Here is a 16618-nt window from a genome sequence, read left to right as displayed (position 1 = left end):
TCTCAATTCAGGGAACAGGTGAAAGTCACTTAGCATGGTTGGGATTATAGGCTGGATGGTCAAAAATATCACATTGAGCAGCACTGTGAGGACAGGCATTGTCATGAATAAAAACAATTCATGAAGTGCGAATTCCTCTTTCTTTGTTCTGAATGTCATTGTGTTTCAAAGCACACCTGCACATATCATAGTCCCTGGCTGTAAGAATTCCACAAGCAGAACACCTTTCTGATCCCCAAATACGGTAGCTATAATCTTTTTGTTGTTTGAGGATTGTTCTACATATTTTGGGTTTGTTTGGTGTTTTTAAATATATACATTTTTTAACTGTTTCTTAGTTTCTTAGATATCATATAAAACCCATGTCTATCTTCTGTCATAGTTTTGGTTCAAAAGATCTTCTCTGTCAGAAACATTAATGCTTTCTTAACAGATTTGTCATCGAGCTTTGTGTTATTGGATAATATCTTTAGAACTCATTGAGCACAAAGTTTTTAGCCTAAACGTTTTATTATGATAGGGTAGAGGACAGACAACTCACTCTTGATAAACCTACGATTGCTTTTAACTGTTTCATCAATTCTCTCAACAAGTTCTTCTTTTGCGCCTGACTTGTGTCCTGGGTCTCCTTCGTCTGAACATCAACTCGGTTAAATTTCCTATACCCCTCACACACTACAGCGTTGTTCTTAAAGTTTTCATATACTCGTGAGATACTTCAGTGAACTCCTGCTGTGTTTAGCCATTCAACCCATTCAACTTGTAAAAATTTAATAACACTACACTTTACATTTGGTGGAAGAATTAATCTTAGTAGCTGTGTTTAATTTTTTCTTGTATAAACTTGTAATGACGTTGAATGCTCGTTAATGCATGAGGTATGAGCGGAAGGGGTACGCAGTCGATTACAGCACATTTTTACCGCACACCATTCAACTGGCTGTTTCACAGCATGATTGAAGGTTGGAAAAAAAACACCTCCAGATCTCTTCTTATTTGACAAAATTACTTATACTATATTAGAGAATTATGTATCTGAGAACAAAGACACTATTCTCAGATTTTTTTAGTGCATTGACGATAGAAATGCCTGTTGTTACAGCGATAGAGAACGATGAGAACATGAGTGCTGTGCGGATATCTAGGTCCGCGTCCCTCTCCTCATTGCCCTGCCAACCCATGGAGGAAAGCTGGTTCCTGACGCCCCCTCCATGCTTCACCTCCACTGCTCCAAGTGGCCTAGAGACTAGTCCCTTGGAGAATCTTCTAATAGAGCACCCCAGCATGTCGGTGTACCACGGGCGGGTGAGAGCTCGGTCTGCCTCCCCACCCGCAGCCGCCCCAGCACCTACCCTCCCTCCCCAACCCCACCCGCGGCAGCCATTGGCTGCTGTCACGGACCAACGAGCGCTGCATGCCCTCGACATCAAAGCTGCTGCCAAGGTAATTAAAGATTTGAACCAATAATAAAGGGTTTTCTCTATGGTCAAAACAATTTGTAAAATGAAAATGTAAACATTTGTTGCTTCATTTTTAAAGCTATTTTTTATTTGAGTATGCTTTAACAATATAGTAAAGCACTGTTGTTACTTTCTACATATGATTTATTCCAATTAAGGAATGATAAATAATTTATAGTATCTTGAAAAAATATAAAATAGAAAATTTATTTCCATTTACAAGTTAAATAATTTTTAGTTTTGATAGGTATGAGATACCAGGCATCTAAATTGGTAAACTTTTAGGATTTTTTGAGAAAGTACTAGAATTGATAACTGAGTGATTTATTTTTGATGATAGCAAATTAATGCAGTTTATCAAGTTTTTTTTTACGCTTCAATGAATTTTTTACATTCAGAGTCTGACATCAAGAGAGGAAAATAGAAAAATCTTGCTATTAAAAGTTTTTATTGTAGGTTTTTTTTTGTATGAATTAAATAAATTATACAAATTATAATGTGTAATTGCTAGTGTATCAATGTGATATAGAAAGGTATCAATATGTATTGTTCAAATATAACACAAAAATAGCCAATACTGAAAAATAACACAAAAATAGCCAATACTGAAAAATACAACAAAGTTTTGAAGAATAATAAACATTTACATTGATTAAATGAACTGATAACCTAGTTATTTTATTTCTGTATTGATTACTGGTACAAGATGAAGTGAGACATGCAATTCTGCCAGACTCCATCAGTCATTATTAATGAATTTGATCTTAATAGTATATTTAATAAGTGTATTTCTTTGTGAATAAGTTGGGAGTATAAGTCTGAAAAGAACTCTGGGAAAGAAAACAGTGATTTTAATTTATAATGACGCACACATTTCTTCTTATACTGTTTGTTATACACATAAATATATAATTTCTGATGATGAGTATAAGACCTAAAGAAACTAAATGCAAACTGATCCTTGGTGCAATCTGCTGTTAATGTTCTGTTTTTGAACAAACATTACAGTGACATAATCATTGTTGTAAAAAGCAATTTTTATTATTTTTAAGAGCAAAAACAAACAAAAATATTGCATATTATCTTCATTTTTATTCAGTATTTAATCTTTGATTGAAAATTAACCAGGTACATATAGTACATATATGTTTGTAGATTATTATTTTTTTATGGAAGTTTAATGTGCATCAATTACAGTATGTTTTACAGTACCAAAAGAAGCAGGTGGCGCAGCTGATGAACCGTAACCAGTTAGATCGGAGCAACAAAGTGCGGGAGGTGAACTCTCGTAGCCGCCGCCAACGGAGGTCCGATCGGCAACAACAACATTCCGGAGCCAACAACAATCGCAAGTGTTGCTAGAGCGCCTTTCTCTCCCCTTCCCTCCCTGCCCATTCTGAGGTTGCTCTGATTATGCTAATGCAGCCGGTAGGTTACAAGAAACGGTGGGGAGTGAGTTTTGCTTGGAAATGCAATAAAAAGAACAAACACAAAAAAATTTTTAAAATACTAAAGAAAATTTAAAAAAATATTAGTTTGTTTTAAACTGTATAAGCATTTTAAGTTTTGTTTGTATTAAAAATAAGAAAAGTCCAAATAAAACATTAGTTTAGACCAAATAGTATCAAGAATAAAAAATAAATAATGTTTATTGATTTCAAAATCACAGTGACGGGAATGGAAATTAATATAAACTGATCACATAAAGAAGTGAAAGTGAGTTTATTATGTTTATCAAATAATATTTGTTAAAAATCATGTTTGGATTCCTACAATACTAAACTTGTATTTTCCTCATCAATTCACTGATTATTATTGTTGCATATAATTAGAATAATTCAATTCCAATCAATTTTGGAACCTATAAATAAACATAACATATCTTCTTTATGAAAATAATTATATTTTAATCGGATAATAAACATAATAATCTCTTGGCCTATACTGTAACTTAAATCAAAATTATTTAAAATGTTACATTGTTTTAGTAATAAAATATTAAGTTAATTTTGTCATTTCCTAAGATTAAACTGGTTTTTTAATAGTTTTATTTTAATAAATTAATTAGACACTTCAACTGAAGCTAAGTAAAGAACCCTTACCTTAACTCTTAATTTTGTTTATCTATTCACAAAGGTTTGGTTCCTTAGTTATAGGGACAGATAATTTGCTTATTTATAATTTCCTGCAAAGTCTTGCTCCCTAACCGAATTACTTTACTGTTCATATTTTATTTGCCAACATAGTCAATTTACATTTTTTATAAAGTTGACATGTTATCGCTATAGTTTATTTATGTGGTACTACTGTCTTTCATAATTAGATTCATCGTAAGTCCGTCAATACTGTATTGTATTTGTTTATTAGATTTTGTTTATGTGCCTAAAGAACGGGTTGAATTGTTATCATATTTAAAGTTTATCTACACAGTAGTAGACAGAATGAAATTGCTGATAAATTATGCTAATTAATGTTTTTAATGCCAAACATTGAATAAATAATACTTCATTTTTATTTATTACATCAAACTAATTTAGTAATGTTTGCTAAATTGAACAGTTGGTACACCATACACATATGGAAATTCATGAGATAATGTTTGATGGATCGCTACACAAAAAAGTGTTTAAACAGTGACATTTTATTAATTCAAATTCATCCATTTTGCTAATATACCTAATAATTGTGTTTTTGTGCTGCATAAAATGAGAATTGTTTTAATAGAAGCAGCTAAGCATTTTCATTCTGTCTATTGCCATTTGCCCTTGCCTGTGGTTATAGAATTGACAAGGTGTATGTGAATAAACAAGATGTCCATTGATTATTATATTCATTATTTATGAATATTACAGTTCAATACACGCTTAAACATATTTATTTTATGTTTGATAAGAAAATAGTACAATATCTTATAAACCTTGTGATTCTATCAATATTATTCAAATTCTATATATAAAACTCACAATTAATGAGTGAATTGCTTTGGAATTGTAATTAGTAATTTAAAAAAAAACTTTATTTAGAAAATCCCAATTCTTAGATAAGCTGTGGACATTTTGTTAAATTAACCTGCTAGTCAAGAATGTTGGTCAATCAAACCAGATTGTTCAACATTAGGCTTAAAAATATTTTGACTTCAATAAACTTTTTTTAATTGGAATATTGTAAATAGAGATTTTATGAATTTATTTGCAAATCAGTATGATAAAATAATTAAGTTAAATAAATTAGTTAAACTTAAATAAATAAGTTAAAATAAGTTCTGATTTTGTGTTAGGTTTAAGGATTTTAACTCTCATTTAAATCTATTGTTAGTTGTATGTAGCATGTAAGAGCTTAGAATTACAGAGTCAATAAGTAAAAATAACGTTCTAAAGTTAAGTTAATTACTATCTGATGTAAACAAATGCTTAAATTTGGAAAGCACAACACTAACTTGATTGACCACTTTGTACTGTGGTAGGTTGTGCCCATGTAATGTTGAATGTAATCACTCATAAGCACAAAATATAGTTAGCATTAAGTTCTCAAGAGCAAATCTAATTGTAAACAAATGCAAGCTTTTATTTATGGAAAATTTTTTGGTTATATTATAAATGCAAAACTGTAAGAAGAGCAGATCCTATAGAATAAAATGTTGTCATTTGTTTTGAACTTTTCCTGCACATGAGAAACATTTAGTTGTTATCTGTAGACAATGCTGTGGACCTACTTTCTCTCAATTCCTTTTTGACCCTCTCTCCACCCTCTGTGGAAATTTGTCTCTCAGTTTTTTGTGCTCTCTTTCACAGCAGTGTTTACTCCTCAGAGAGTAAGAACTATCAGATTTCAGACATGTTCATAAAAGTCCCTGAATTTGTTGTGTGGGTGGGATCGTACCTACTTATAGTTTTGTATTCATTAACCATACTAAGTATTAGACTGTTTTAGTATTCACTTCTTTTTGCCACTGAAATCTGTGCTTGATAATATTTAACATTTCCATATCCAACTATAGACATTGTACATAACTCAATTAGTTTGTTACTTTAATTACAGTAATGTATGCAATAGATGTACTATAATAGTACTAAAGAAACATATCGGAAAACTAAATTGAGTAGTGAAAACGAGTTGGTGGAGAACCCATCAGCTGTTGTTCACTGTTCAATTTGGCTTTTAGCACTCCAAATTCAGTGGGTGGAAATCTAATTTTTTACGATTAATCACATGCATGTTATATTTGGCTGCATAGTATTATTGTTGTGTATGTCGGCACTTGCGTAGAGTGCATGTATGTCTGTTTCTATGTAAGGCAACTTATGGCGCTATAGAATACAAACCAAATATTTCGATCTCAAAAGAACATAATGGCAAAATATTGCATAGAATGGTGTGAGTCTAATATGTCTAATGCATGAATGTCTTGACAGATTTAGATTGTATTCAGTATTAAGTTAATAGTTACAGGGTGATCTTTTGAATGACTCAAGGCAGTGGTAGCTTGTTTATTTGTTACATAATGACAGATCTTTATGAGTACATATAAAAAGTAGTTTGATCTGTAATGTATTTAGAGAAGACTCTCGGTTGCATTTTTATAATTGGCTGAAGAAATTTAAAAGTCTGAAAAATAAATATGGCAGTGATCTTCTGTTGTTCCCTGCATGACTGCCTACGTTTTCCCTCTGGGTGAACTATACAAATAGCCAATGTTAGATGTTACAAAATTGTATTCATATGAAGTTTTATGCCACATGAGTATTGGCATACTAGAATGTTTTCTGTATGTGGTTCAATTGGGTTTGTTGTTAATCACTAATAAATAAAAACCTAAACAATGACAACTTACACTTACCTTCCCTATGTATGCAAAGAAATTAATTAACAATATTTGTGTAAAGCAGTAAAAGCAGTTAGAAACTTACCCAATTAGAAAACACAGGGTCTAACTCTATTGTAATTCTCTGTATATGAGTTCAATATCCATATCTCCATAGCTCGATGATAATGGATTGATGGTTTGATAATATAGCCTTATTACTGAAGGTCTTCTCAATCATTTAACAAATAATTGGTAAATATGTTTTGATTATATAAAATTAAAATTTTAACAAATTTTGATGAAGTTCTATTTTTATTTATTTTTAATAGTCTCTGTTACCATAATCACATAATGAATTCATTTTACAACAAACACTGTCTTGATACTGTTCACTGCCCATTACTAGTTATAAAGACATTCAATGTAAAAATCCTGAACTATAATGGTTCATTGTACATGCTGAGGGAAATGGTGTTTGGTATACTGACGGAAGTAACTTTTTTTAAAAAAGGTTATTTGACACGTATAGAAAATTTTATTTATTTATTTATGACCAAGGGTGTAAATTTAACAGTACCTCCTTAAATGGTTATCAACCTCAATAATATAATTGTGCTTGATTATTTTAATTTTGCTGACAATTGTTTGAAATTATTTGTACACAATTAATATTTTAAAGTCAAATATACTGTGAATAAGAATCAACAATATTTCCTAAATTAACACCGCTTTCCCGAAGTAGTGATTTTGGGCATTTTACTTTAAATAAAATTGCAATAATATACAAGTTAACGTAAGAAACACCAAAGTACAAATACACCTGTAAGCAAACATTTGATCGCGCCATGCCAGGTCGATCTGTCCAATCATGCCATCTCTGTCTATCAGTGGTGTGATAATACATTGTACACTACGATAAGTCACTGTGTTGTCTATATATTTATTTTACTGTAAATAGAGAGAACTTAGTTTGTAACCCAAAAACAAAAATAAAATGTTTTAAATGAAATAAAAATATGTTGGACTTTAATACAGGTGTAATTAATTTCACAACCTTTGGAAGGATATGTGTTATTTGACTGAACAATGGTTATACTTTGACACTGTTACATTACATCAGACTCAAGTAGATTCATTGTACGAAAGGGTTAGCTTTAATAGTCAACATTACACAATATACATATGAATGAATCCGAATTAAAATGAAAAACAAATTACCAACAATTAGAATCATAAAATAGTACTGTTTAGTACCTTTTTACTCACGAAAACATTGAAAAAGGTGTGGTTTGACTCATAATAAGAAAATTAATTTTGTGTTATGACAAAATTAATGTGACAATTATGTGCAACTGGATTGTATAATGTTCTCTATTATAAACCTTTACAGTTGAACAACCTAGTAATGTTGAGGGAAAATATTCTCGGGTGCACACTGAACTGGAATTGTTGATCTACACTGTTAGTGAAGGTTCATTGATTGTTTCCCAAAACATAATTTACAGACATAATGTTCAGATGCAAGTTCACAGATCTGAGCAGCGGTAATGTGCAGAGTGGTAGCGGGGTGGTACAGGATTTGAACTAAATATGTTCAGTAAAAAAGATTTAGAAAGTGTTGCTGTTGTTTATATGCGTAGGCCTTCACCATACTAAGGACTAAGGAATAACTAATGCTGTTTACTAGCTCTCTTAGGTAGGCGGGGGAATGTGTTATTACATAAAATAAAAGTTGTAATTAATTATCATTATGTCCTTTGCCAAGTGTCACTCAATTAAATGAACACAAGAAAGAAAATACCTTCATATGACAAAAGTACTTTCAAGTCATTTTTAATTGTTGCGATTTAGGTATGAGCTTGTGAAGGCATTCAACCTTCAAAAGTGACAGATGACAGGTTTAAGTCTGGTGTATTGTATCATTTTTATGTGATGGGTACATTTATTACTGTTCAAACAACCAAGCAACATAAAATTGACAATATTTTCCTATAATCATAAATAACAGATTATGATATCGTTTATGTAACATTTTCATTATATAGAATAATGTTGTCGCTTTGCACAAGTAAAAAGCTGAAAATTGCTTAAACTCTTAATTAATAATAATCTTAGTTAATTTCTTCGCTTTACCATGTTTTCGTGATGACCCAGCTTTTCCGCAAACTCTGTCACCTTCTGTCCACATTAGGCCGTCTGTTGAGTCAGTAATCTATACTACAGGTATTATATATAAATCTAATGGTGTCTACTGGACCGATTGTACTGAAATTTTACGTGGACATTCTTAAGGTCCCTGGTTAATATATAGGCCTAGCCTATTAAAAAAAAGATATCCAACACACGGCTAGTCAGCAAAAATTAATGTCCGTCTATACCCAAACGACTATGGATTTTAGTACTAAAACTTCAATAACAAGTACTCGTAACAATTTAAGTATTCATTAACTGAATAGTATGCCCGGTTAATGTAGCATTTTAGGTAAGTTTTAAATGCATATATGGAATTCTCACTCTTTAGATTTGGAGGCAGTTTTAATCGGTGCATGGTGTATTGTAGGGGTTGGTTTCTGTTGATATAATGGTGCAATACTTGATTTTATTGGAAAGAATTATCATTAGTTTTGAATAGCAATAGAATATATAGATATGGTAAAGTGAAAATGTTATGGTTTTTAATAAGTGGTTTGCAAGATTGTCTCTTTTTAAGTTTGAACACGATTCTAATGATATGTTTTTAAAATTTGTTTTTATAACACAGAATTTCCTCAAAATACTAACCCATACCACAAATGAGGGTAAACATAACCATTGTAAACTGCTGTCACATTATCTAAACTAGCCACATGAGAAATCATCCTCAATGCGAAACAGGCTGAATGTAACTTTTTTTCTATAAAGGATGTATGTTCTTTCGATGATATTGAATTATCTACAACTAAATCCAAAACTTTATATGACGCTGTTACTTTAAAATTAATATACAGGGTGACCATTAAGTTGTAGGACAACTTTATAACTTTTAAACGACAAGAGATATCGCAACCAAATTTGGTATACCATTACTGGAAATTGTAAGCTACTTTTCTGTGTACATGATTTCACCTTTGGGGGACGGACGGCCCATCGGGGGTTATAAATAAATATTTAATGACAGCCTACGTTGAGTTGTACATCATTTTAAATGTCTACTTGGACTGAAAACAATGCTGCAAACCGGACTTCAAAAGGTTGATCCAGTCGAAAGAAATAGAATAGAATAGTATATATTTATTTCCATCTTTTTCATTTATATTACATAATAAGATGACAATTTGGAAAAATCAAATAACCACCATTTTCCAGTAATCGGTGGTTATTTTGGTAATTTAATTATAACATAATTACAACTTAAATTAGTAGTCTTCCGTGCTAAATTAACATTTTATTTTTTCGGCTTCTGTAGCGCATACCAACTAATAATAATAAAAATAAGGATGTAAGAGAACGAAAAAAATCATATTTAATAATTGCACCTATTTTACAGTAATATCACCGTTAAGAGAAAACAATTGAAGAGCATCACATTAAAGAAATACTAAATTTATAACAATATAGATTAAAACTAGATTAGATCGTAACCTAGACAGAAAAAGTTAAGAAACAATAGACAGTAAAATGCCTAAATCGTCAATATTATTGAGCCAAATTTTAACCTTTTTGGAAAACAATTTAAAACTAGTAATTTGTTTTATATTATCAGGTAAAAGATTGAAGCATTTTGGACCTAAGCATACAAATGTTTTTACAAAGAATGATCTGTTTACCTTTGGTCTTACAAAGAAACGGTGGACTGTGCTTCGAGTAGAATAAAACAAATTTTCAGTTCCACTGTTACCGCTCTTTTTGAAAAATGCTTGAAGAACTTTAAAGACAAAAAGGTTTTTTATAGGTAAAATTTGCAGATGTTTGAAAAGATAGTCAGTGTGTTCACGCTGTTTTTTTAAAAAGCATAATTCTAACAAAGTGTTTTTGGGTCACAATTAAGTTATCATAAGCGCCATCCCAAAACTGCAGCCCATATTGAAGGCGGGAGTTTATCAACGGGTAATATAGTGATCTTAAGCAAGTTATGTCACAGATATTTCTTAAAAAGTAGAATGTTCGAATTGATTTCCTGATTTCGGCGTGCAATTTATTTATATGACCTTTCCACGTTATTTTGTTGTCAATTAAAATTCCAAGATATTTAATTTCGGGTGTTGAATAACTTCGCAATTACAATTTTGTACACCTAAACAATTATTGTGGTACTTAAATTCTTAGTCAAATTCAAAACCAGTCAAATCAAAGTTTAAAATTTTTGTTTTTGATGCATTTATTACCATTGCATTCCTGTTACACCAATTGTTCAGTAAAGCTAAGTCATGAATTATCGACTCTTTAATATTGTAGCCCAATTTTCAGACGAATACACGAATGCAATATCATCGGCAAATGCTATGATTTCTCCACGAAACTTTTCTATTAAGAGATCATTAATAAAGAAGGAAAAGAGATCCGCCGATAGAACTGAGCCTTGAGGAACGCAGATATTTACTAAATTTATGTCACTCAAAACGTTGCGTATCCGAACTTGTTGTTCTCTATTTTGAAGAAAAGTTCGAAACCAATTTAGTGTAGGGCTTCTAATGCCGGCTACTTCTAGTTTTGTTAAAAGATAATCATGACGGACTAAGTAAAACGCTTTTCTGAAATCAATAAATAAGCCTGTTACTTTTTTGCCAGAATTTAGATTTGTATAAACCATATGCATAAGATTTTCAATCGCGTTCTCTGAACTTTTACCTTTTTTAAAATCGAATTGATTGTTATAAAAAATTTTTTTTTAATAAAGAAAACTTAAAAATCTTGTTCTCATAAGTTTTTCCAGCAGTTTCGAGAAAATTGAGAGTAGTGTGATTGGCCTATACTGCTCTAACAATTCTGGATTTCCTTCCGCCCTTGAAAATTGGCACAACTATTGATTTCTTTAAAACTGTTGGGAACACTCCGGTAGAAAAGCTTATATTAACTAGTTCGACCCTAAGGGGTCAGAAATGACATGATTTATTTTCTTTAAAAGAATTACATTACTATCAAAGCCGGAAGACTTTTTGTTCTGAATACTTCGAATTGTACTTTCCACTTCATCTTTGTCTACAGGAAAAAGAAACATTGATTGATTTTGTCTTTGTAAATTAGTAAACGTTTCGTTACTTTGGCCTAGATTCTGATAAATAAATTTGGTGCTCGAAAAATAGTTGTTAAATTCATTTGCTATAACATCCTCACTTTCAATAGTGCGGCCATTTTTAAGAGTAATCTTACCAATTGTTTGCTTTTTGTTTCCTAATAAACTGTTTATCAAGCGCCACTGTTCCGCTGGACGGCCACCGCAGTTGTGAAACAGCTCAGCATAGTACCGGTTTTTTCTCTCGTCGAGGTCAATTGTAAGTTTCTTTTTAAAACGTGTGAAGTAATTCATAAGATTTTGATTGTAAGGGGAGTTTTTTAACTGATTGTAAGGCAATTTTCTTATTTCTAAACGATTAAGTAGCACCTCATCCATCCAAGGACTAATCGCTTTAGCCTTAGCCATTTTATTACTAATAGTTGTAACTTGCGTACTTTTTATGCAATCAGTAATTTTGCTGAGAAAATTTTGAAAATTAACATCGATATTGTTATTTTGTAGCAAAATATCCCACAACACTAAGAAGGTCGTCTACTAGTTTTTCTAAATTGGTAACCCTTTTTGAACTTAAAATATTTTCAATATCTCTTGTATTTACGTTTAGGTTTTTATCAGCCAAAAAAGACAATCCGATTGCACAGTGGTCCGTTAACCCAATATCAAAGATAGCAATTTCGAAGTTCTCAAAATTAGAGAATTCATCAAGGAAACGCTTAGAATTGAACGCCTGCAATCTATAAACTACCGCAAGAGAGAACGGAGTTTTGTTTACATTGAACTCAATCACTGTGCAATCAGTCGTCTCTAGACGGCAGACGACACGGGTAGCTGGTATATTGTTAACGTACACGAGTGACCCGCCCGCCCTGTATGTCTCATTACAACATGCAAAACAAGAGAACCCTGGGATATGATAAAACTTAACTTCCGCCTCCGTTATCCAGATTTCACTCATAGAAATAAAGTTGATTCCTCCTGATTCAATCAAGTTTCTAAATATAGCTAAAAAAGTATTAAAGTTTTTTCTTATACTATGAATATTTACATGCACTAAACCTATGTCATTTTGTTTACTGTAAAAAGTACAATGATCTAAACTGTCAAAAAATAAGTTAGAAGTTTCAGCTTCCATGATTAAGGTATAAAACTACAAATGTGACAAGAATAGCTTGATCGCCAGAAAAAGTAAATGTGTATAAACAAATTTGTATTTACGCGAGATGTCGCTTAGTGAGCGTGAAAGAATTACACTCTTAATGATAAGCGACATCTCTTAAAACTTATAACTTACAGTAACAGGATATGGCTGCAAAAAGTACTGTAGCTTGAGTGGAACTGATAGACAGATAACAGCCATTATGGGGAAGTCCAGTGGATGGGAAACCCTGACCTAGAGGCACTGCTTTCACTTTTCATACTTCTTAATGCAGCAGGTTTTTTCTGATTACAGTAGCACATTGTCAGACGGCCAAAAGGAAACATTTTGAACATCTACTTTAAATGAGTTCACTAAGTATTCCCCAACTTCTAACAGCTACAGTATTAGTTATTTCTTATGTAATAATGGTATTAAATATTTTTTTAAACTTTGAACAGCGATTTCTTACGACTGGATCAACCTTTTGAAGTCTGGTTTGCGGCATTGTTTCTAGTTCAAGTAGACATTTGAAATTATGTACAACTCAACATAGGCTGCCATTAAAGATTTTCTTATAACCCCCGACGGGCCGTCCCCCAAAGGTGAAATCCAACCACTATGTACACAGAAAAGTAGCTTACAATTTCCAGTAACGGTATACAAAATTTGGTTATGATATCTCTTGTCGTTTAAAAGTTATAAAGTCGTCCTAAGACTTAATGGTCACCCTGTATATGCTTGCTTATTGGTATGTTGAGAATATCAGTTATTTACTTTTATTTCCATTGAGCAGTAGCCCATTTGCTGAAAATCACTGTACTGCTTCGTCAGTTGATTGATTTATTCTCTGAATCACCAATAGTTTCTGTTTTTATAGTAAGAGTAGTGTCATCAGCAAACAGAACTACAGATTATGTAGTTAGGCTATGTGGAAAATCATTGAGGTGCCAGTGAGATGAAAACCTATTTTCACTGACTGAAGACCTATTTTTAAATTATTGTAACCTTTTGTTTTCTATTTGATAAATATACTGTGAACTGAGCCTCTTAAACCATAAAATTATAATTTCTTTAACAATATATTGTGCTCAACAGTCAAAATGCTTTTGAAAGGTCGCAGTTAAGAGATGCAGTATCATGCTTTTTGTCAATTGGAGATAAAATTGTATCAATTAATTAAAAAACTGCTGAGGCTGTCAATGAGGTTGGTTGAAAACTAAATTAATTTTTATACAAAATGTTATGTTTAGTAACATTTTTCTAAATTCTGACTACAATTATTTTTAAAAAATTTTGGAATTTAGTGGAAGAAGGGCTATAGGATGGTAGTTTGACATATCAGATTTGTAATTTTTCTTATAACAATTAGTTATAGGTTATCTTTTAAATAATATTTCTAATAGTACTTCTTATGTAAAATAGGCTACTCATATAAGATACTTTCCCTTAGGTATAGAGTAACATCTCCTCCAAATTCGTTTTCTGTCACACCTGCATTTATTTGGTGATAAAAACACAGTAAATTGTACCCTGAAATCATACAGATGTTAGAGGAAGAAGCCAGGTCTTTGTCATCCTGAAGACATCGAAACCGAAATCACCCACCACTGAACACATCTTTTCAAACCCTGTATTCAGAGATCTCATATTTATCTGAATCAGATCACAGGCCCATCATCCCCCCCCCTTCCGGTAGATTTCCTATGGGCACGACATGACTATACTCACACAGTGACCACAGTCACTCTGGTCAGAGCAACATTCAACTCCGCCCCCGACACCCCGTTCAGAAGCGGGAGCGGACACTACTGTCCCGACTCCACCCTTGTCACATCAAGGAGATGCTAAGGAGATGCCATCTCCTTAGGCTGTTTTGCAGGTATGGTGTCCACAAACAGCCTCCTCATACGAGCAACACGTCTCCTGTTGAAGTGCACCCCATCCCGCGAGAGGTACATTCTGCTAACGCGACAGTATGTCTCGACGAGAGCAACATCAAAGTTTATGCATATTATTTCAAGCTGGGTGTTGAAATCATTCAGAGCTTTAAAGCCAATATCTTGCCAAACTAGCACACTGTCAAGAAATACTTTAGAACATTAAAAATTTGTTTTGGCAGTATAGAGCAGGTTCACTACACTGTGAAGGGCCTCTTATTTACCGTACCCACCATTGTAGCCTGGACCTCCACCATAACCTTTCCTCAGATTGTTATATCTTACATGAGATGATAAGTAACATCAAGGTCGTACATATCTTAACAAGCCATTCTTAATATCTAATATTTTTCCCCCAGACGACTCTCAACAATAGCCCCAAGGTCTTCACACTGTCAAATTGAGTAATTCAAATGAGAATCCCAATAACCAAGACGCTACCGAAGTGTCCTTGAGAGCAATCATCAAGAGAGGTGGTAGTTGCAGCAGCAACAGTGTGAGGCACCAGAGGGCTGACGGCGGGAGGCACAGTGTGGGTGGATGTTGGTAGCAAGCCTTATAATTTTTGGTCAAAGTTCAAGAGAAGATGGACTGAGATTGTTGACCAAAAACAATTGCACCAATCTCACACATACACCACAAAGACAAGGAACAGATTTGTCAAGAGCCGTAAAGAATATACTAGTAAATGAATGAAGGTGTTATGTATGGACATATTTAATAGTTTTCTTTAGAAACCTAGTATTAAATTTTATTAGTTACTGCAGAATTTCATAGTTATATCTAAACATATTGTCTTTCAATAAAATACATGTGAACTTTCATATTGAATCTTGCTTGAACGTTTAACTAAAGTTTTACGTCAAGTACATACTTGACCTGGCTGCCTCCTAAATTTTTTTAAATTTGGCCTTTGAACAAAAAAGATTGGAGACCCTTGATCTAGATTGTAGAACTTACATTGTAGTTCTAATATAGATAATAGTACTGCCATGATAATAAATTGGCAGATAAAGGCAGAACAAAGCTAGTTTTATTAGCTCCCTAATTATATACAAGTATAGAATTTTTGGATCACTGATGTTGGAACTGGAAGGAGGGACTAAGAACTTTTAGGAATTGTTATAGACAATGCTCTGCCTTGTACATTTTGTGTGGATTTGGTTTGTAGCAAGTTAAACACTGCTCTGTGTGCCCTCAAAAGAGTGAGGATGTTGGCAAAAACCTTCCTGGACCACAGGGCTGAAAAATTCGGTTTCCCAACTCCTTATTATTTTAATTAAAACAATATTGAAAATACTAATAATTTGTTATTGAATTGAACATTTGATTATTCTAGAGTTAATTATGGCACATATTTTCATGCTACTCGTTAAAATGATACTTGTATATTAAATTTTGTACTAACACTCAAAGAGATTATAGGATGTTTATACAAGATATAAAAAAATTAGTTAGAAAAAAAAACTAGAGTTTGATTTTTATTCACTTTGGAAAGAAATAGTTAAACAGAGAAACGTTATGTTAAGGCAGGATAGATTTGGCTGACTATCCTCCCAAAGCAATATGCTGCCTTTCGGTATATTCATTTTTTGAAGGTGTTCAGACATCCAGTATACATTAATTAAGCATATGAAATTGTAAGCCATGAAACTTTTTGTATTCATCAAGGTCTTTAAGATGGGCAAGTTAGGAATGTAATAGTACAAATTATAATTTTACTTAAGGTAATAATCATGAAGACAGTTTACACAAAATCACCCATCCTATTATGATGAAAGAACCTGTTTAAGATTCAGATATCTATCTGACATAAAAAATTGAGATTAGAATATTTCATACATGTACGCCCTCCTCAATTTATACAAGTTCTTACATCTAATGTGGAAAATTTGTGTTTATTTAAGTATACAACGATTATATAGCCATAACGTCTACTGTTAAAAAAACACTGCAATGTTAAAAAAATTTGTCCTTCATAAAAATAATTAAAAATTCACTTTTTGTGAATAGTAAAATGATAGTTATTTTCAAACATATCTCATTATAACAACAAATGTTTCA

The 16618-nt window shown here is 32.3% G+C and overlaps 1 protein-coding gene across 2 annotated transcripts in view; it reads left to right on the top strand.

The window, feature by feature from the left end:
• LOC124364422 (tumor protein p53-inducible nuclear protein 2) overlaps nucleotides 1-7294 on the top strand; it is a 46622-nt gene extending 39328 nt beyond the window's left edge. Inside the window, exons 3-4 of one of the 2 annotated variants that reach the window (XM_046819911.1) lie at nucleotides 1103-1443; nucleotides 2658-7294. In XM_046819911.1, the coding sequence (XP_046675867.1) occupies nucleotides 1103-1443; nucleotides 2658-2822 (506 nt within the window). In that variant the 3' untranslated portion in view covers nucleotides 2823-7294. The remainder of the gene's footprint in view (nucleotides 1-1102; nucleotides 1444-2657) is intronic. The other variant, XM_046819919.1, reaches the window with a different exon arrangement.
• The last annotated feature ends 9324 nt before the right edge of the window (nucleotides 7295-16618 follow it).

This window comes from Homalodisca vitripennis, chromosome 1, assembly GCF_021130785.1.
Source record: "Homalodisca vitripennis isolate AUS2020 chromosome 1, UT_GWSS_2.1, whole genome shotgun sequence".
NCBI classification, from domain to species: Eukaryota; Metazoa; Arthropoda; class Insecta; order Hemiptera; family Cicadellidae; genus Homalodisca; species Homalodisca vitripennis.
Note: the sequence above shows the minus strand (reverse complement) of the source record. Positions and strands in the feature narration are given on the sequence as shown.